At 42.5% G+C, this 22,484-nt stretch overlaps 1 protein-coding gene across 2 annotated transcripts in view; it reads left to right on the top strand.

The window, feature by feature from the left end:
* The first annotated feature begins 26 nt into the window (after positions 1 to 26).
* pcyt2 (phosphate cytidylyltransferase 2, ethanolamine) overlaps positions 27 to 22,484 on the top strand; it is a 57,353-nt gene continuing 34,895 nt past the window's right edge. For both annotated transcript variants that reach the window (XM_085963847.1, XM_085963848.1), the window contains exons 1-3: positions 27 to 301; positions 17,578 to 17,666; positions 22,185 to 22,346. In XM_085963847.1, the coding sequence (XP_085819973.1) occupies positions 219 to 301; positions 17,578 to 17,666; positions 22,185 to 22,346 (334 nt within the window). In that variant the 5' untranslated portion in view covers positions 27 to 218. The remainder of the gene's footprint in view (positions 302 to 17,577; positions 17,667 to 22,184; positions 22,347 to 22,484) is intronic.

A 22,484-nucleotide genomic window follows, 5' to 3' on the forward strand; every position in this document is an offset into this window, starting at 1 on the left:
ATTTCCGGCGGCCGGCTGAGCGCCTGATTGGCCGAGAGCGGGTGGCCCGAGCCGGCGCCGACGTCAGGCGAGGGGAGCGCGAGCTGCGGCGCCTATAGTGAGCTCGAGCGGGCGACAGAGACACAGAGAGAGAAACAGAGACCGAGAGAGAGCTTCCCGATCCCCGTCCTCGTCCTGTCAGCTTTAACCCACAGCTCCAGCCCATCCAACCGGCGGCAATGATCAAAAACGGTGTGACCTCTCCCGACAACGGCTCCCCCGAGAAGAGGAAGCGGATGGTGAGGGTCTGGTGCGATGGCTGGTGAGTGAGGGAGCCGGCATAAGCTGAGACGGGAGGCCTCCATTCCAACCCTTGACGCGGGTTTTTTTTTCGTTCTAATTAACCTTTTTTTTAATGAATAAATAGGTTATTCTCCCTCCCCTTTTAAATGTGAGTCTACTCCCCCCCCACCCCACACACACACACCTTTTAAATGCTCGTCCCTTTAAACCCCCCTCACGCAGGAATTAAACAAAGTTTTCTCCCTGTCACTCCTGCGATCTATTTTAAATGTTTGTTTCCAAATAAATGCTGGGACTAATCGTGGCGACACACACAATACAATACAATACAATACAAATCGCTTTATTGGCATGATAAGGTACATCTTATGTTGCCAAAGCATCAAAATACATTTATGGTTGAACACATAAACGCGGTTCCATTCATACAGTGTATAAACAGGTATATCCCTGAGTTTATAAATATATTTTCGCCTTGTTTATATATATTCTTGTCTTAGTTTACTGGTTGTCCCTCTGTTCATGGCAAGCTGTAACATAGTGTGCCGCCAGTGTTACACAGCTTCTCTCCTCCCCCAGTAGGAATGGGAGTTTTTGGTTGTCAGTCAGATTTCTGAATTCAGGGCATATTTGTGAGAATTTTTGATAGAAATTCTCTCTGATGCCCTGATATTTTCCACAGGCTGTGAGGAAGTGCATCTCTGTCTCAACTGCTCCCTGACTGCAGTGAGAGCATATCCTGTCTTCTCTTGGCAGCCTGGTCTGCCTGTGTCTGCTTTTTTCGATCGCTAGGCTATGTTCGCTAAGTCTGTACCTTGTCAAGGTTCTTCTCAGTTTGTTATCCTTTACCATGGTCAGGTAATCAGCTATGTTGTATTGTCTGTTTAGGGCCAAGTAGCAATTGAGTTTGCTTTGGGTTTTTGTTGTTTCTGCCCAATATGACAGATATTTTTCCTTTTGCTTAGCGACGATTGTGTTGGGTCGAATTCTTTGTGTTACCCTGTCACTGTCCTGGGGCTGGTTATTGTTAGTATTGTTATTAGTTACTTTATTGAGTCCCAGGACTAGTTGACTGAGGGTATTCTTCTTTATGGTCAGCTCTTGGCATTTCAGGGCGTCGTAGTGACACACACCTTGCATTGCCAATCTGTGCAGCAAAAAGGCCTGTCAGAAATATGATCTGTGGTGGCCCCGGGATCAGGTCCCTGGTTCCCATGATATTTTTGATGAGTTGTGTTAGTGCTCCAGAGGACTCGCTGAAACACGGATTGATGGAGGTCAATCGTACAGGTGCATTTAAAGGGAAGCTGGATAAACACACAATCCAGGCTGGCACTCTCCCAGGGGCAGTGCTGAGGGAGTGCCGCACTGTCGGAGGTGCTGTCTTTCGGATGAGACGTTAAACAGAGGCTCCGTCTGCTCTCCGGTGGATGTAAAAGATCCCATGGCACTATTTCGAAGAAGAGCAGGGGAGTTATTCCCCGGTGTGCTGGTCAATATTTATCCCTTAACCAACATAACAAAAACAGATTACCTGGTCATTATCTCATTGCTGTTTGCTATGCGCAAATTGGCTGCCGCGTTTCCCACATTACAACAGTGACCATGCTTCATTCAAAAAGTTCTTCATTGGCTGCGAAGCGCTTTGGGACGTCCTGAGGTTGTGAAAGGTCCTATAGAAATGCAAGTTTTTTTTATCTTTTTACACGAGGGAGAAAAGAACAGAAGGATGTGTTGATGGTGTTAAATGTAGTAAATACAGTGGGAGTAGGTTCGTGTGGAGCATAAACATCAGCTGTCTGTTTCTGTGCTGTAAAATCTGTGAAATGTGACCATTAGACAACTGGTGTTGCAGAATGAATGTACGCCCCTCACCCTTGAACCAGCCCAGTGGTTGCGCTGCAGAATAAACTGTCCCTGGATCAGGGTGACTTTTCAACGAGATGACTTTATTTTACTAAAGGTGAAGAGTTTAATTTCAAGTGTGATGGATTGGTAGAGGGATGGATTGTGTACACAATGGACTCGTGGGGATTGGGGTGGTTGGGGGAGAGAGACTGCGCACGGGATGTGTTCACTCGGGCTGGAGACTGCGCACGGGATGTGTTCACTCGGGCTGGAGACTGCACACGGGATGTGTTCACTTGGGCTGGAGACTGCACACGGGATGTGTTCGCTTGGGGGATGGCGTGGGGTGGGGTGGTTGGGGGGGGGGGGGGCAGCGGTGATCGCTGCATGGCTAACAGAAGCAGGAACTCTGGCATATTTTTCCACAAACACGCCAGCACATTCAAATCAATGGTAATCCCCTGCTAAGATCAGCTTAGCACAGACCAAGGATCGAATGTGGGATATTCCTGGTCACATTCACTGGTTTAACCAGTTGAGCTATTGGAGGAACTTGGCATTCTAGTTATAAATAATGGCCCTGAAATTAGGATCGGGTGCTTGCCGCGCGTGCAAGCCCCCGATCTGCACTTGCCCTGCGCGCTGACATCTGAAGCCCGCGCCTGCTTGCATTTCCTGTCACAGGCCCGGTTCAGCTGTCGGCGCGCAGTGCTTACCTGATCCAGCGGCGTAGTTAGTGCGATGTGCCGGCTGGGATCAGGTGAGCACTGTACAACCAATCAGGGGAGGGGAAGGTTCATTCGTGAGTTTGAGAGTAAGAACTGTCAAACTCATGAAAACTACGGGGGCCCAAAACACTATTTTTAAACTTTAAATAAAAATTTAAAAAACATCCCAATCATTAAATTAAGTATAAATAAGTTTAAAAAAATAATTTAAACAATAATTTTATTTTTTGAAAAAAAAATTTTTTTAATAAAAAGGGTCTCAAACTAAACTTACCCTATTGTAGATTCTTTAAAATAATAAACCTGTGGAAAAAAATAATTCTAAATTGCACTAAAACACCACTTACCTGTAAAAATAAATACTTACGTGTGCTTTTTACAAGCGTAAAGACCGGAGGCCTTTACACATGCGCAAATCCCCCAAAACAGAGGAAATCCAAGACGCACGCGCTGCCCCCTACAGCGCACGCGCTAGCCTCTTCACCTCTTGGGTTAGAGGAGAGGAAATGCCGGTTTTCAGCGCATGCGCTGTGCATGCTGAAAACCGGCATTTCCTCCGGCCAGACGCGTGAGTACCCCGACCGTACTCACGCGTTTGGAACGGAATTACTGCCCCATTATTCGTGCAAAATGTTTCTTGCCCCTAGTTATTAAACTTAAAAAGTAGCAAAATGTGACTTCAATTTTAACTTTAAACAAACTATGGTAATTACACCTGCATTACAATTTGTGTTTAGGATGAGCTTCAGTATGTACTGCCTACATTTGGTTCAGATGGAGCTACAGGTTTCCAACCTGACCTCTTCATGTGCATCATTAGTTTGTAGAAAACTAAACAAACTCAGAGTCAAATTGGGAGTAACTTCACATGTTCTCTTATCAGTTACAGTATCTGTCTTGCAGCATCTTAGTTGACTACAATAAGTGCTTTTAATCAGTGAGACTAAAGCCAAGACAACGTGTCTCATGAAATGTACAAGTAAAAAAAGAATTCAAGGTTATGATGAAACTGCAACTATTTCGAAGACGAGCAATACTCATTAGTAGTCCACAACTTTTGAAACGTGTTAGAAATTGAAACTGATGAATAAAGCCTTAGTTGTCATTCAAGGACCAGTTTATTATTTCTTGACATTTTTGTGGTTATGTAAAAAGTGAAACAACAGTTACAACATTTAAGCCTAGAACTAAAATTGGATAAAAATCGGGCTAACCTTCTTATGAACACAAAAATTTGCGATAAAAAGGCAAGACTAAAAGAAAAGTTATTTTGAATAAAACAACATGTGCTTTCATTGGAGCGGGGGAAGATATGTCCAATTCATGATGTTACAAAAGTGTCGAAATTATGTCAGTGCAATACTTTGTACTAATTATAATCCACTAAGCTATTATTTTAGAGAGACTGCAAGTAGGGAAGTTCTGTAATGGGTCTACACTTCTCTATGATGTAGATTCGGTTAACATCTGCATTGCATGCTGTTTGCTGTTTCCACATCCCCAACACACACACACAGGCTCACACATTTAGCTCTAAACTGGGGCATACATTTCTAGTGCAAGTTGTGTATAATTTTTTTTCTTAACCCTTCCATGAAAATTGCTGTCTCTTGCGTAAGCGCAACATATGCGTGTGAATGCAGGCTGTAACATGTTTTCAGTCACCGTGGAATCTACAGTGATATTGTAAATCAGATCTAGCATGATCTGAGCAATGGTGACATTAAATTGAATTGTAGCAATGTTCCTTTAGCACAGTAAATAAGTGATTCCTCCAGAATGCTGCTTGACAGCAATTAGAAAAATTTATAAAATTCTAAATGGTTTCTTTGACTAACATAATTAAGTGCGTATCTACAGGCAGGAAATACTTTCAACACCAATTTCCTCTTGGGTTTCAAATATCTCTAAATTTAAAAACGGGCAATCTCTCCGCTTCAGTTAAACATATATTCTGTTTATCAACTGATGAGGCAGGGATGAGGAAAAAGTGATCTCCTGTTTAGGTTTATTTATAGCTTCAATGCATCAGCCTTTTGTTTTCATCTACTGTTGCACAGCCTGTAGAAAGTAGCTTTGAAGGAGAGCAAGTAAAAATGAGCTGCAGGCTAATGACTAACCAAACATTCAATTGGCATTACATTACCAAAAGTGGATTGACACGGGAAACTTAACACATTCGGCGGACATTTCTTTTACTTTGTGAGCTTAAGGAGAAATTATTGAAGTCCGCATTAATATTGGCCCTGCATATTAACATTGTGTTGTCACTAGTGAAGAGAGAGGATTTAAAAAACAGCCAACCAAACTATTGGACTTTAATGGTTAAGCTACAAGAATGACACCAAACTCATACTACAGTTATAAATGTATACAGTGTTTGTTTAGTATAGAAACATAGAAGATAGGAGCAGGCCATTCGGCCCCTCGAGCCTGCTCTGCCATTTAATGGCTGATCATCCAAATTCAGTACCCGGTCCCTGCTTTCTCCCCATATCCCTTGATCCCTTTAGCCTTAAGAAATATATCCAACTCTTTCTTGAATATATTTAATGAATTGGCCTCAACTCCCTTGTGTGGTAGAGAATTCCACAGGTTCACCACTCTCTGGGTGAAGAAATTCTTCCTCATCTCTGTCCTAAATGGCTTACCCCTTATCCTTAGACTGTGACCCCTGGTTCTGGACTCACCCGCCATTGGGAACATCCTTCCTGCATCTAGTCTGTCTAGTCCTGTTAGAATTTTATAAGTTTCAATGAGATCCCCTCTCATTCTTCTGAACTCCAGCGAGTATAAGCCCAATCAACCCAATCTCTCTTCATACGTCATTCCTGCCATCCCAGGTATCAGCCTGGTGAATCTTCGCTGCACTCCCTCCATGGCAAGAACGTCCTTCCTCAGATAAGGCGACCAAAACTGCACACAATACTCAAGGTGTGGTCTCACCAAGGCCCTGTACAACTGCAGCAAGACATCCTTGCTCCTGTACTCGAATCCTCTCGCTATGAAGGCCAACACACCATTTGCCTTCTTAACCACATGCTGCACTTGCATGCTTACCTTCAGCGACTGGTGTACAAGGACACCCAGGTCTCTTTGCACTTCCCCTTCTCCCAATCTATTGCCATTCAGATAATAATTTGCCTTCCTGTTTTTCCAACCAAAGTGGATAACCTCGCATTTATCCACGTTATACTGCATCTGCCCAATCACCCAACCTGTCCAAATCATACCGGAGTGGGTTAACTTTCCAAGTATCCTAATCGTAACTGAATTTTGGCTTATACTTTAATTTAAATGCCTCTAATATGTCAGCTTAGTCTGGTACAAGATATATACATGTGTACAAAATACATTTTGATCAGTATTCTAATCAAGTGGACATCTTTTTCACATAGGGCTGCTTTTGAAGAAACTGTATATCGAAGAAGCAGTTTTCTTAATATACAAATCAATCTAGAAGGTTCGATACCCAAGTGTGATTTCAATGCTGTAAACTAATCACAAAGTTCAGATGACGTTGTTAGACCAGAAGAACAAAGTTCGAGCAGTTTACAACTATGTTCTGTAGCGTGAGAAAGCAGATAGATATGATCAATAGTATGGGAATTTTATTATGCTGTAGGAGTTCTCAACTCCTAACGAAAGTACTGAGATTGAAACTAGCAGTTAACCAAACGTGGTTTAATGCACTGGTAAAAGTTACAAACAAAAACGCAGGAGAAACTCTAAACAGGTCTGTACAATACTTGGTTCCACGAGGACTGAAAGGACACGCCTCTCCCCTCTGACATCATGACGTCATCACGTTTCCCACCGTTGGGAACGTCACGTGACCTGCGTGATGACGTCATCGCGCTGGATCGACATTTTACCGAACCCGCGCTATTTATACAGAGCAAACATTTAAAGGTAACAAACCCCTGTTAAAGGCAATTATATACATTACTGCAAGAGTCTCTTGGTGGCTTTGCCACAATGCCATAATTAGTTCTTGTGCTTACAGGGTGGGCATTTGTTATCACAGCACTTTGTGTTCTTGATGGGTGATGATTCCATTAAGAAGGTTAGTGATCATGATGTTTTGTAATAAACTTTTGATTACTCAGTGTCAAGCATATTTTATAAAGACCACAATACTGAATGCTAATTTGAAGTTTTTCAAATTATAGTTCATTTTGTCCTGATGATGTTGCTATACCAGTAAATGTCAAAATCATAAAATGATGAACATCAAAATTGATGGTCAAATTAATCTAAGCCTAGTCGTCTCCAATTTGACCATTGTTTCCCTTACTGCTTTTTAGCTCTCTTTCCCCACCCCACCCACATTTTTATTGCAATGAATCTGCTGTTACGCCATGCATACTGTCTGGGAAAGATGCATTGTACTGTGAGATAGCTAAAGATAGGTGTTTTAAATGTATCCCAAAGCATTATTTGTAATTTTTTTTGACAAATCTTCACCTAATTGAAGGGCAAGTGTGTAGAACTGATTTATAGTGGAAGTGGCCACGTATAGACGTCTAGGTGTTCTCCTGTTGCACATCAGCTTGTTGCCATTGATTATCCATCGGATGTCAGTACGTTATGGCCAATAGAAGTGTATTATGGAAAATTTCAACTTGGCATCAGAATTGCTTCTGTTTGGTAGCTTGAATCAGCAGTCCAATGATTAATAGTTTTCAAAGATATATGGAAAGTAAAGTGCACATACAATAAAAATATTTCTACCCATCCAAGGTGCCTTCCAAATTAATCAAGTATATCAACTCCTTCACAACCCGCCCCCCCCCCCCCCCCCCCCCCCCCCCCATAGCCTTACTTTTATGAGTAATGTTGCTGCCTGGTACCGAGTCATATAGACAGGAGGAAGGTTCCAGGTTCTATCCCCCAACTTCTGAATTTGCTGATATCTGCTTGGGTAGCGGTGACTACAATTGTTACACTGTTGTTTGGATGAGGTTGGCTCAATGGGCCTGCTGGTCTTTTCTCACCCATTTCATATGTTTGTGGAACCGTACCCCAGTGAGAGTCAACATGTTCAGGACAGGAAAAAAAATGAATCTAAATGTTCACTTCAGTTGTGAACTTATCACATCCAATTTCTTGGTGAGTTTAACCTGTGACTAAAGGAAAAGAGAATTTTTATTCATATTGTGCCTTCCATATCCTGGGACTGTTCCAAAAAATTTCACGGGCAATGAGTTACTTTAGAAGTGTAGTTACCATTTTTAGGCAGTCACTGAGCTATAAAACTTGGAAAGTCTCAGGTTCAATCCTTGGTCTGTACTTAATTGGCAATAGAAATGTTGTAATTACCTTCTGTAGCCCTAAGTTAAGATGGTAAAATTGGCCAGCAATCCCTGCTGGAAGTGTTTGTGTGGATGGCCATTTAGGACAGGATTAGGCTCCGTTATAATGCAGCCAGTGGTTGAATAGTCTGTTGACACTTGAATAATAGCCAATTGAGCAAGGTACTGACGGGCATCCTATGGAATCCGAGCAAAGATTCAATGCCTTGGTGTCATATTTGATTGCGAATTGAGCTTCCTACCTCATATCTGTTCTATCACTAAGACTGCCCATTTCCACCTTTTGTAATATCGCTCGTACTCTTACCTCAACTTATCTGCTGCTGAAACCCTCTTCCATGCCTTTATCACCTCTAGACTTGACTATTCCAATGCACTCCTGGCCAGCCTCCTTAGTTCTACCTTCCATAAACTTGAGGTCATCCAGAACTCTGCCCGTGTGCTAACTCGCACCAAGTCCCACTCACCCATCTCCCCTGTGCTTGCTGACCTACATTGGTTCCCAATTAATCAACGCCTCGATTTAAAAATTGTCATCCTTGTTTTCAGATCCCTCCATGGCCTCGCCCCTCCTTATCTCTGTAATCTCCTCCAACCCTATAATTCCTCCTAGACCTCTTCGCTCCGCCTATTCTGGCCTTTTGAACACCCCCGATTTTAAATGCTCCACCATTGGCGGTCGTGTCTTCAGGTCCTAATCTCTAGAATTCCCTCCCTAAATCTCTCGGCCTCTCCACTTCTCTTTCCTGCTTTAAGACGCTCCTTAAAACCTACCTCTTCGACCATCTTGGTCACCTGCCCTAACATCTTATATGGCTCGGTGTCAAATTTGTTTTTAATAACTCTTCTGTGAAGCGCCTTGGGGTGTTTTATTAGGTTAAAGACGCTATATAAATAAGTTGTTGTTCATCGGAGAAGGGGAGAAATTTGGTAATGAAAAATATTTATGAACTGAACACATGCACAATTTTTCCAGATTAAGCTATGCTATTTACATATCTTCATAAACAAATTTTGCTTATTATTTGTGACGGTCTAAATAATTTAGTCAGCAATCATGTTTGAGCACAGTAGAGTCGCGTTGCTAACACAATGGCCTAGAAATTCAGTATAGCCACGTTTGGGGCGCTACAGCCGGGCGGCCGCTAAAGTTTGCGCCCGGCGCAACTTCGCCGATATTCAGTTGCATCGCCCCAAGAGGTTGCTGCTGCGCTAAAGCAGGCGATGCACGACTATCATTAGGCGCTAAGCCGGCGATCCGGGGCGCTAACACCGAGGACGGGCGCAGCACAGGTGCGGCGAGTTGCTCAATGAAGGCAGACACGCTGGCGCCGGTCAGCTCTTAAAGGGGAAGGGTCGACTTGTTTGGCTGCCATGCCCTGCACACTGCAGCCCTGAAGCAAGGCCTGACCATTGCTGGTTCATCAGTTCTACGCCCTCAACCATGGGGAAGCCCGTTATTCTTCCAAATCCGATTGCACGCTCTTGCTGCTTGTCCAGGGTCATGGGGAAGGAGATGTACTGACGTCTCCATCTGAAAAGGGCATTGTTCACCTGGCGGATGCAGCAATGTTCCGCGAACTGGGAGATGTTGGCAATGTCCCCAGTAGCGGATTGGAAGGAGCCAGTGGCATCGAAGTTGAGAGCCACCGTCCCCTTCACTGCCACCGACAGAGACGTCCTGCTCCTCAGCTGTGGCTGCAGATCTCTGCGAAGCAGGTGGCAGATCTCAGTGACCACCTCCCTTCTGAATCGCATCCTCCGAACACACTGCTCCTCAGACATGTTCAGTTATGAGAACTGCTGGCGGTATACCCTGGGTGGGTAAGGCCTCCTGTGCCGACGCCTGTTGGCCAATCTCCGTCTGGCCATGACTGGCACTCTCTCACGGCGTCTCTGATCCCTTTGAATGCAATGCAGAAAGCCAACGTTTCCACCCATTGCAGCCCCCATTATATGTGGCGACTCAAGGCTATGGCACTGAAAGTGAAATCCAAGTGCAAAGCTCTGGCCTGAAGCCACAAGTACCTGTGCGAGCGCTGAGTCAAAGCAGAAAGCCTTTGTCTCTCTCCAAATATCCGTCTCTCACACAGAGGGATTGGCACAAAATGGCTGCCACTTATACTGCAGGAGGAGTCCCCTTTAAATAGCGCCCCCCGCAGCGATTGGGAACCGTTCCCCTCTACCAGTCGCTAGGGGTGCCAGGCGCACAATAGGCCGGCGCCACTGAATTTCCGGTTTGGTGCGCACAAAGGGCGTTGCACGATGAAATGACGTCAGGCTTTGCGCCGCCGCTAAATCTTTACTGAAGTTGGGGAGAGGCGCAGATCGCGCTGCGCCCGGCCGCTAGCCGCCTAGCGCCCCACATCTCCTAAGGCGCTAGCGGCTGGCGCAAACAACTGAATTTCTAGGCCAATGTGTTTTCTGACTTGGGATGACTACATATTGCATTGTTTCTGAGCTGGGGGGTAATGTTCCCTCAGTCAGCATTCATCAACAGTATGATAGCAAAATACTGCAGATGCTGGAAATCCGAAACAACAACAGCAAATGCTGGAAAAACTCAGCAGGCCAGGCAACATCCGTGAAGAGAGAAATAGAGTCAACGTTTCAGGTCGAAACCCTTCGTCAGGACTGAAAAAGCACAGGAAGTGAAACAGATTAAAAGGCCAGTTTGGGGGCTGGGAAATGGGGATGAGAGAACAAAAGAGAAGTGAAGAGACATTGAGGTATTCAAAACGAGACGAGATGGTGAGAGGACTAGTGGAGACAAAAGACGGCTCTAGATTAGGTGTGAAATGCGCTGGCAGAACGAGAGACAGCTGCCATGTGGGAGAGAGAAAAAGGGGGAAGGGCCAAAACACAGGTGTGGATAAAAAATATATGTAAAAATGTAATAGGGGCCGGGGTTATGATCTGAAATTGTTGAACTCGATATTGAGCCCGGAAGGCTGCAAAGTGCCTAATCGGAAGATGAGGTGCTGTTCCTCGAGCTTACGCTGGGTTTCCGTGGAACAATGCAAGAGGCCAAGGACGGTGAGGTCTGAGTGGGAATGGGGCGGTGAATTAAAATGACAGGCGACCAGAAGCTCAGGGTTACCCCTATGGACTGAACGGAGGTGTTCCACAAAGCGGTCACCCAATCTGCGTTTGGTCTCCCCAATGTAGAGGAGACCACATCGTGAGCAGCGAATACAATGTACTAGATTGCAAGAAGTAAAAACACGTGGAGCGGGGGTGAGTGCATCCACAACTATTCAATCACAAAGGTAGATGCATCCATCTCTTTTGATTAATGACAGAGGTGGACACAGATCTAAGTCAAATTATTAGAACTGCCTTTCTCAAAAACACCATATGGTATATGCAGAAGTTAATATACTTCTACGCCCCTCTTTCAGTGATAGCATTTTCAAACAGATGTCAACTAGGAATCCAAACAGGCAGGTGCACAGAAAGGGGAAGTAAATTGTTAGCACAGATAGTACCATTACACTCTGAATATAATTCATCTTATCTTGGAAGAAGTAGAAGTAAAGTTTCATTTCCTGTGCTTTTTCAGTCCTGACGAAGGGTTTCGACCTGAAACGTTGACTCTATTTCTCTCTCCACGGATGTTGCCTGGCCTGCTGAGTTTTTCCAGCATTTTCTGTTGTTTCATCAACAGTACACTTGAGTGTGAAAACTTAAAAATGCACATAAATCACTCGCATTGGAAAGGTAAGGTGCTTGATGATGGTAGTTCTAAGATAAGATGAATCATAAATGTGTTACATTGGGAGAAAGGAATTTGGGAGTTCTTATTTTCCCATAGGGAAGGTTCACGCATCAGTAAGTAGTGAAGTGTGTCTGAAAATAAAGATCACTGAACTTTGGGTAAATGTTGGAGAATTTAAAAGGGCTCATCTATTTGTCGTGCATTGTTCACGACTGAGAGACCTATCTAGCAGATGCATCAGAAATTACAGTGGGAAGTACTGGATAACCTGGTGGATATATTACTGGGGACATGGCTATGGTAGTGGGAATGTCTGGCAATTAACTTAAGGCTACTTCTGAAATTGCTATTTTTTAGTGGAAAGGGTAAATTATGATCAGCCAGCGGACTGAGAGTCCTCTGTCTGTGAGTTAGTGTAGATTTGAGTCTATTTTGTGAGGAAATGAAGAAAGGACTTTGTAATAAGATTTGTCCCTTTGCGTAAAGTCTGGGTTGCATATGGCTCCGGTGTGTGTCTTCGCCTAGCTCTTCCTCTGCTGCTAAATGGGGATATCTGAATTTTGTGGTGCTCTTATTTCTGAGGGAGAATGAGGCTCATTCAAGAACTTTTCGTTTACATGATTTTTGTTTCATGAAAAAGACATCTGCATATGAGTAGAAGAGTAATGTTTTAGAAAATTAATTTATGCACTTTACAATTGTGATAGTGAGTAATGTCACTGTGGAAATGTCTGAAATAACCTGATTTCATTGTACCAGTTGCTAATGTATGTACATTCAGTTTAACAATGCAGTTGCTCAAGGCATTCAAGCTCAAGAAAAAAACTGTCATATATCACTTTTTAGATTGCCTTGCCATTATTTGTAAAAAGTGAAAGATTCTAGCATAAACAAGCATTTGGGTTCATTTCTAGAGGGATAGAATTGAAAAGCAGAAAAGTTATTGTTAAATTTGTATCAAACCTTGGTTAGACCATGCTTCAAGTACTGTGCACAGTGCTGGTCGTCTTATTATTAAAAAGGATATAGAGGCACTGGAGAAGGTGTAAAAAAAGATTTACAAAGATGATACCAGAACTGAGAGATTATACTTATCAGATCAGGCTGGATCTCTTTTTTTTCCTCTAGAAAAGAGAAGGCTGAGGGGTGACCTAATAGAGGTCTTTAAAATTATGAAGGGGTTTGATAAGGTAGACTTAGAGGAGATGTTTCCACTTGTGGGGAGACCAAAACTAGGGACCATAAATGTAAGACACCAATAAATCCAATAGGGAATCCAGGAGAAACATCTTTACTCAAACAGTGTTAAAATTGTGGCACTCGCTATCGTAAGGAATACAGTAGTTGAGGCGATTAGCATAGATGCATTTAAGGGGAAGCTAAATAAGCACGTGAGGGAGAAAGAAATTGAAGGATATGCTGATTAGATGAAGAGGGGTGGGAGGAGCATCATAGACCTGTTGGGCCGAATGGCCTGTTTCTGTGCTGTAAATTCTATGTAATTCAGCCCATTGTAGTTCTTCTGCAGATAGTCTAGTCGGTCTTTTTCTGCTCGTATGTCTCCACCCATTGTTTCTGTTAATCACTCCTTTTGTGACAACAAAACTTCCTGACATCGGTCTTAAATTTGTCTTTTATTAGTCTGGACTTTCGTGTAGTTTGAAGTTGTTTTGTAATGAACTTTTCTGTACTGTTCACTATCTTGTATGCTTCTGAGAGGTCATCTCTGTTACCTCTTTTTGAGGCTGAAAAAGCTCTCCAACTCAGTCCTCTGATATTAGGGATCACCTTGTGGCTCTTATCTGAACTACTTCCAGGGGCTGACTATCTCCCTTGTGTCTTGATGACCAGAACTGGACACAGTACTGAGGGTGTGCACAGAGGAAAGCACAAGACACTCTGACCATGCCTTCATCTGACTTGTATGCCACTGTTTTGCCTACATAGTTCAGCATTTTATTAGCTTTGTACATGTAATCCTATCTATATATGGCCCACAGTGGTTGGATATGTTGAGTACTGAGTCTACTAAAACCCCCAAGATCTTTGACTTTCAACTCCAGCTGTAACAAAAAGTTACAAATCTTGAAACAAACTTTTCATTTGTTTTCTCTGAATATATGCTTCAGTTATGCATCACAAGATAGATGAGAGGCCATTTGCCCTGTTTTAGCACATTCAGGCAGAATGCTTGCATTTCTTCACCCCTTCCCACATCTCAATTATGTCCTGTAACTGTGTGAATGTAATATTTTGCCTCCATTTTCCTTGGGAGACTATTCCAAGAGTTGATTACACTTTGCATGAAGAAATGTTACTGACATTAGTTCTAAATTTTCCTTTCACCTGTTTTAATCTATGCACGCTTGTTCTTGTATTCTGGCAGAGCCTGCAGTACTGTTCTGGATTCATTTTATCTATGATGTTTAATATCTTGTGTAAGGTCCATTCTTAGAAAACATTCTAATTGCAGTCACTAAAACATTTTCAAGCTATGGAATAAATAAGTGTGATAGCTCATATTTGGGTAGTTTAAATAATGGGCCTGAACTTTCCACGAGAAATGTTTTTTTTTGTTGCCCCTAATGTGCTGTAATTGTGAGGGGTGGTGTGGAACGCTGGAAATGTCTTTCTGCCTTACTGATGAAACAAATCCTTGTGCTTATTTAAAAACTTCGGAAAGCTTAGTATTCATAGAAGAAATCAGTATTCCCTGTAAGCTAGAAAGATGTATAGATATTTGTATAATTTAATAATGAATTGTAATCAGTGACTTAGAATAAAGTTGTGAATACTTTCTTGAGAGGAGAGAGAGTAAAAAGAGAAAGCCTTGAACAAGAAAATCCTCATTGCCATGTAGCCTTGGTGCCAAAGATTCCATAAATATTTGTGAGCACATGATCATTCGTGTGACCTTTTGCATAATTAAATAGATAAAGGCCACATTTATTGAAATAGAGTGGCAGAGGGTAAACTGCTGAAAACTTATTACAACATTACAACAGTGGTTGTTTTTCATTTGGACCAAGAGTGGAGAAAAATAACCAGAATAAAGGGTGACTTGGATTTTTTTTAAATGGTGAACTTTGGACAAACTGCCATCATTTGAATTTCTACTGGTCATTGTTATATGAAAGAAATCTTGTGTCTGCGGCACCTGCATCAGAAATTTACAGGCACTTACAATTGCTGTCTGACCCCCCAGGAGTTTATAAGCAGCTCCAATTGCCCTGGCCTATGCCTCTTTCCCTTTTGGGAGTACACGACCAGTGGCCTTACTTAAAGGATCAAGTCAGGTTAGCAAAATTATGCTGCAGACATGAAATATCTTTCATGAGATGTGTCTGTCACACTTTTTTTTTAAGTCCGACATTGAAGAGAAGTTGGGAATTTGCAGATATCTGTCAATCAAACTTCCTCACCAACAGAAAATATCCTCTAATTGACCTTGAGATCAGTCTTGGAGAAATTAACCTTTTAATTGCCCTCAATGCTGCAACTACAGCAATTGCACTTCGTAACCTTAAAGGGAAAAGCAACTACAGGAAACTTCGCGATATCCGGCACCGACGGGACCGGCGTGATGCCGATCTATGAAAACTTCCGGACAGACCAGCGCTAATGTTGAAGGATACGGAGGTTTTCATCTCCGTATCTGACAACAAACACTGTTGCTTTGCAACAGCTTGTAAACAGTCGGCCCGTACCTTGGAAGCGCCTCTGTAGCTTAGCAACAGCTTCAGAGAGGCTTTCCAGACACTGACTGTTTAAAAAAATGCTAGGAGAAGAAAAAAAAAACCTAACAAAACGGCTGCTGATTTCTGCCGTTAGATCGAGGTTTCCGGACATACAACCTCCGGATAAACCAAAGTTTCCTGTAATACATTGTGCATCACATAGTACAGTGGTTCTCAAACTGAGGTCCGTAAACCCCTGGGGGTCCATAGAGACTTTCCAGGGGATCTGTGGAAAAACCCCCAGTTGGTGATGGAGAGTGAGCCGGTGCGGAGCAGCCAGGCGCTGCTGAACGGGGCTGTGAATGCTTATCATGGCGGCAGCTGTGACTGCGCTGCAGGAAGAAGAGGAAAAGGAGGGAGGGAAAAAGACTGTGGGCCAGGAGCGGCCGCAATGCCACTACCAGCAACAGGAGTCCGAGGCGGAAAAGCGCAGGGCCAGATGTTTGGGAACCGAGCCTCTAAACAAAGATCCCGTCCCGACATAAATACAAGTTGTTGTTGTTGTTGTTGACTACCCGCCGGCTGCTGCAGCGTCAGAATATGGCCAAAAAGAACAAGCCTGCCTTAAGTCAATACATTACGATGCAATACAATATGATACAATCCAATACGATATGATGCAATACAATCCAATACATCACAATCCGATCCAGTACGTCATGATACAATACAATACGTTACGATAGAATCCGTGATTACTCATCCATTTGAAAAGGGGTCCTTCAACCAAAAAACTTTGAGAACCACTGACATAGTATAATGCTCCTGCTGTAAAACAGTACATCATCTGTCTTAGCACCAGCAATGGACTATATCTATATATTTTTTTAATTAGACTTTTTGAAGGTGCCATCTTTTAGTAATCTGTATGTTTCATTACATGGTGGTGTGAACCAATCTACTGATCTGATCATTGGCTGCACTGCGCTTTGGGACATCCTGAGGTCGTGAATGACGCTATATAAATGCAATTTCTTTCTTTCCTACTCCTTTTTGCTTTCCAGGCCTTGGTACCCAAAATTGGGTGCAATATTCCAAATACCTGTATAGCTTTGCCAATAAGCAGTTTTAGCCTGTTTCAAATTGTAATCAAATGTCCCAAAGATATATTCTAGTATTTGATACGCTTTGAGGATTGCTGCTTTATAGAGACTGGAAACATTTATTGAACGGACTATGGTCTGCAGAAGAGTATTTTGCTCTTAGAAAATCCATTTTTCTTTTGCATTTTGAGGTTTGCCCTTATACATTTAGTTTTTCAGTATACTTCAGCTTATGTTCACATTGGAATGTTCTATTCCTTAACCCATTGGTTTAATTGGTCTATATCTCTTTGAATGCCAGCAGTCTCTTGCATTTGTCAATGACCACATAGCTTAAAGTTTAGTGTCAACAGCAGCCTTGTATTCATGTAGTTTATGAATAGGGTGAACAGAGAACACAACAGATTTCTGCAGAACTTCACTGATCATTGCAAACTATCCCTCCCCAATTTCCCCCATTTCCTGTCTTCCCCTCTACCCCATCCCCTTAATTTTTCCCCTCTTCCCTCTCCATCTCTTCGCCCGCCCCCCCCATCTCAGACTGATAGGCCCATGTTCAGCAGCATAATTAACATTCCATTTGAGAAGGAAATACTGGTTTAGTAATTCTTGCTTCAAATCCAGTGTCTTGCTGCCCAATCAAAGCGTGGTAGTGATGAATGTTTAGAGAAATGTGAACTCCAGACTATCCTATATTTTTCATTTATTGAATGTCTAGAACTAAAATAATATCTGAAAACTTTAAGTGAGTGAAGGAATATAAAAATGTGGTTTTTTTATGAACTTTTAACCAAAAGTAGGAAAGAGAACAGATGGAGAACTGCTCTGCAGCCTGTGCTCTATGCAGGTTTCTTCTTAAAAATGTGGGGAATTATTCAGTAATTTGTTTGTGTATCTATCTTTCAGCTATGATATGGTGCATTATGGCCACTCCAACCAGCTAAGGCAGGCACGTTCTATGGGTGATTACCTCATTGTGGGAGTGCATACAGATGGTAAGTTGCAAAACAAATACAGTACTGTGCATGCGATGTATTTTTGAAATTTGTTGAATAACTTGAGTTGCGCACCAAATCAGGACGTGAACACTGTCACTACAGTTTTTCCCACACTATAAAAGAGAAGTAGAAACTTATTTGTAAAATGACAATGTTGTGAATTAGTGTGCCTTTTTAATGCATTACCTTGTATATCAAGCTGCCTGCAATAATGTGACTCTCAAATGCAGTCACTTTGTTGATCACGTCAGCTGCACATTTAGTTTTAAGATTAAAACACAGAAAATGTGTACTATAACACATGCCTTTGTTGGAGAAAGCTGCCTCAGGAAATTAGCTTCCTTGAAACTTCCTTAATGAAATGGTAACAGTCTTTCTCTATTCTTTTTCTTCCAGTTTCCCCCCCACACCCTTCTCCCTAAATTCTGGTACCTCCCCTCAGAGTCATTCCTCATGTGTAAATGAGCCTGGACAATGTTAGCAGCCTTTTTGACCGCGGGGAGCTGGCCATCACATGCACTCTTCCACAGGGAGCAATCGGAAGTGGAAACCCAAGCTGATTTTTTTTTTTTTTTACAGCTCTTGCTCAGACTGAACCAGACCGTGCAAAACCTTGCCACCCTGTTTGACTCCAAGCCAGACTTCAAACCCCACGTCCTACCCATCTCCAAGACCGCTTACTTGCACCTTTGTAACACTGTCCTCCTCTGCCCCACCGCCACTGAAATTTACGCTTTTGTCCCCTCGAGACCAAAGCTCAGCAGCTGGCATCTGGTCACGCACTAAATCCGATGACTCCATTCTTCGCTTCATTTTTGGCCCCTTTTCCCCCCAGTACATTGAATTTAATATCCTGGTTCTCCTGTTCAAATTCCTTGCCTGTTATTGCAACCTCCTCCTGTGCCTTCTGGAACTCCAACTGTGGTTTACTGTGTGCCTTCAGCCACCTCAGCTCTATTCTTCAACTCCCTCCTCAAAACCCCTCTGCCTCTTCCTCTCCATTTTTAAAAGCCTTCTCAAAACCCAACGTCTTGACCTGACTTCTGGCAACCTTTCTTAACTCTCCCGTTAGAGCCAGATGTTTGATCCTTTACCCTTTTTTAAAATGCTTTCCCTCCTCTCTCTCAAGCACCATAGCGGTATTCTCTATGTTAAAGGTGCTTTATAAATACAAACTATTGTTGGGGCCACATATGGCAATCCTAACAACCTTGTTCTTTCCACTTGTGCTTATATTTCTTATTCGATGCTTTGACCCGCTTGAATTTTGTGGGACTGGTAGTTTGGAATGCCCTTGGTGCCGAAGGGCACAATATAAATGCAGGTTCTTTTTATTTTCTTTCCTATATACAAACTAATAGAACATGGATTTAAACTTTATATGTGGCCTAAGGCTTCAAGGTACGCAGTTTAGTAGCCCACAAGGACCAAAAGTTTGAATACGCCGCGATTTAAGGTATCATTTTAAAAAGGGCCGGAGGGGGTCGAATGAGGATTTGCTAGTCTTGGCCGGCCTTTGAATTGGCGCCAAACCACACATTTGATGTTTCAATAAAAACTCAATCACAGTTGGGTCGCCAACTCTGGTTGGAGGTTTTATCACATGTCCTCCCGCCTCCAACCTTCCCACCCAAACAGACTTTTCCCCCATCTTCAATACTTTAATAGCTAATAAACAAAAGTGTTTAAAGAAAATGGAAAAATTCCCCAATGATTTTACTTCTCGCAGCCTGAGTCAGAAGGTTGTGGGTTCAAGCCCCACACCAGAGACTTGAGCACACAATCCAGGCTGGCACTCCCGGTGCCAATACTGAGGGAATGTTGCACTGTCGGAGGTGCCACCTTTTGGATGGGACATTAAACCAGGGTTTCATCTCTCTCAGGTGGACGCAAAAGATCCCCCGACACTATTTTGAAGAAGAGCAGTGGAGTTATCCCCGGTGCCCTGGCCAATATTTATCCCTCAACAACATCACTTAAAAAAACAGGTTATCTGGTCATTATCTCATTACTGTTTGTGGGAGCTTGCTATGCACAAATTGGCTGGAGTATTTCCTACATTACAACAGTGACTACACTTCAAAATAGTACTTTATTGGCTGTAAAGTGCTTTTGGATGTCCTGAGGTCATGAAAGGTGCTATATAAATGCAAGTTCTTTCTTTTCTATATAAAAATTCTTTGATTTAATTTTTATGAGGCCCAAGGCTCCATGGTACACAGTTTAGTAGCATGCAAGGACCAAAAGCTTGAACGGCCCATGATTTAAAATATCATTTTCAAAAGAGGAGCGACGGGGTGGGAATGAGGATTTGCCGCCGCCTTTGCCATACTGAATAGGCACCAAACCACACCGCAGTCTGACATTTGATTTAAACAATTGGGTTGCTAACTCTGGTTGGATGCATTCCAGGAGGTTTTATCACATGACCACCAACCACCCCGCCCAGTCAGACTTTTTTTCTCATCTCCAATATTTTTTATAACTCATAAACTAAAGTGTTTAAAGAAAATTAAAAAAGTGTACACCAATTTGTTTTAAAATTCCCCAGTAATTTTTCCTCATGGGATGCTCGTAGCGGTCGGTGTCATGGAGACTCCAGGACAACCCTGGAGGATTGGATGGAACACTGCGGCATAAATATTGGCCTCCCTGCTCTTCTTCGAATAGTACCGTGGAATCTTTTACATCCACCTGAGAGGACAGACGGGGCCTCGGTTTAACATCTCTGAAAGACAGCACCTCCGACAGTGCAGCACACTCTCAGCACTGCACTATAGTGGGACTTGAGCCCACATCCTTCTTACTCCGAGGCAAGAGTGCTACCAGTGAGCCACGGTCAATTGTACCACCCCCAAAAGATAAGATGTTCAGAGTAGTATGCTGGCACGATAGTGGCAAAAGCCATTGGAGTTGCTCAAGATACAGTTCAGTGCTGCGATAGAAGAGACATTTTCCTCCTTGGTGTTGAGCACATCCTCATATTTGCATGAGGCCTATGCAGATGGGTCATGTAACAGGCTGAGAGGACCAGAATCTACACTGTAAATTTAACTTGAATGATGCTGACCCATTCTCTCCAGCTCATTGTCCAGTATCCTGCTCCCCCTCCAGTCTGCTCTCCCCCCCAGTGTGTAGCGATAAGCAAGAGACCGAGCAAGAAAGAGGTAAATCAGAAGAGGGAAATGGGAGGACTAAAAGGGAAATGAAAATAATAGGGAAACAAGTGAAGGACAATGTGTAACAGAGAACGTGCGTAGAAGGAGGAAAGCAACAAGTGCAGATGAAGCAGGGGGGCAGAGAAAAATATAAGTGAAGGGACGTGTGGAGACAAACAGAAAGGAAGCAGAAGAGACATTTTTGTTTTGCAGATTTATCTGTAGTTAGATATAAATGAGAGGCTTTAAGATCACTTTGGTAGAGCTTGGTTGGATGGGGACAAAAATGAGATCATGGGCCCAGCCCAAGTTTGACAATCAGTACCAAGAGAGATTAATTTTAATAGGCCAATGGTCTTTTGTTGTCCCTGATTGTTCTGATTTTCTTGCCCTTGCCTTGGTAGAGAACAGCTAAGGCCAGGAATCAAATCTGGGAACTTCCTGGTTTGCATGGCTGAGGTACTCCATACCTTGGCCAGGGGAGCCATGGGGAAGCTCTTGGATAAATGTCTGATCTATGCAGTGTCCCGTTGTTAAGTTATAGGTTTCATGTTTGCAAACTGCACTGTCCATGCTGCATCTACAAGAGGCCAAAAGCTGGTAGATGCAGTGTTTGAATTTCTGTAACATGAAATTTGTTTTGAAAAGGAGCAAGCAACATTATTGGTACAGATTTTTATTATTGGTACAGATTTTTTAAATTTAAAAATATTTTTCCACAAAGGTGTTGCATTCCTAGTTTATTACAGTTAAAGGTTCTGTATATGACTCGTTAATTTTTTGTGTGTTCTGCATATATAAACACATTAACATCAACAAATACTTTGATATATGGCATGGAAACAGTACTTAGTTTGAAATTAGTCACTGAAACTCTATTGATCCTGTAGTTCCTGTGTACATTAAGGACAAGTGTTTTCTAGAGATTTTAGTTTATTTTTTCCTCCCCTTCCTTTATTTGTGTCTCTTCTTGTCACCTCTAATAATCTGATGAAGTGGGTTACTCACTGAAATATGAGTTTAATCTCTAATCTGTGTACTGCCTTGACTAGTTTCTAATTGATCAGTATTCTGTATATGGTATCAAAATGTAAGATGCATTGAATGCACTTACCAATGACGCAAAATTATTTTAAAATTGTTAAATTTATATTCTTCAAATTTGGAACCATATGTCAGTTCTGTGGTACATTTTACTTTAAATGTGACCTTCATAGTATATTAAATGTGCATTTGATAATGGTAACTGGGAGTGGAATACACCTGGTAATCATTCCATTAATTTCTTTTTCCCCTATTTTTATCGAAAGGAAGGTTAAGACTACTAATAATTGAAGCCACCTTAATCTGTTTTCAGAGGAAATAGCCAAGCACAAAGGTCCACCTGTATTTACACAGGAGGAGCGTTACAAGATGGTCCGTGCGATTAAGTGGGTTGATGAGGTCATTGAGGGAGCACCATATGTAACAACACTTGAAACCCTGGATAAATATAACTCTGATTTCTGTGTCCATGGAGGTATGTTGTGTCAAGTGACCTGAAACAAAAATAATAAATTTCTATGTCATTCAAGGCTGTATAATGTTGATACACTTGTTTCTTATATCTGTATACTAGCTGGGGAGCCCCGCGTTGCGAGGGCAATTTTGGGGCGCG

The sequence above is a fragment of the Somniosus microcephalus genome, chromosome 21, assembly GCF_052327205.1.
Source record: "Somniosus microcephalus isolate GS21.2 chromosome 21, FLI_Smic_1.0, whole genome shotgun sequence".
NCBI lineage: Eukaryota > Metazoa > Chordata > Chondrichthyes > Squaliformes > Somniosidae > Somniosus > Somniosus microcephalus.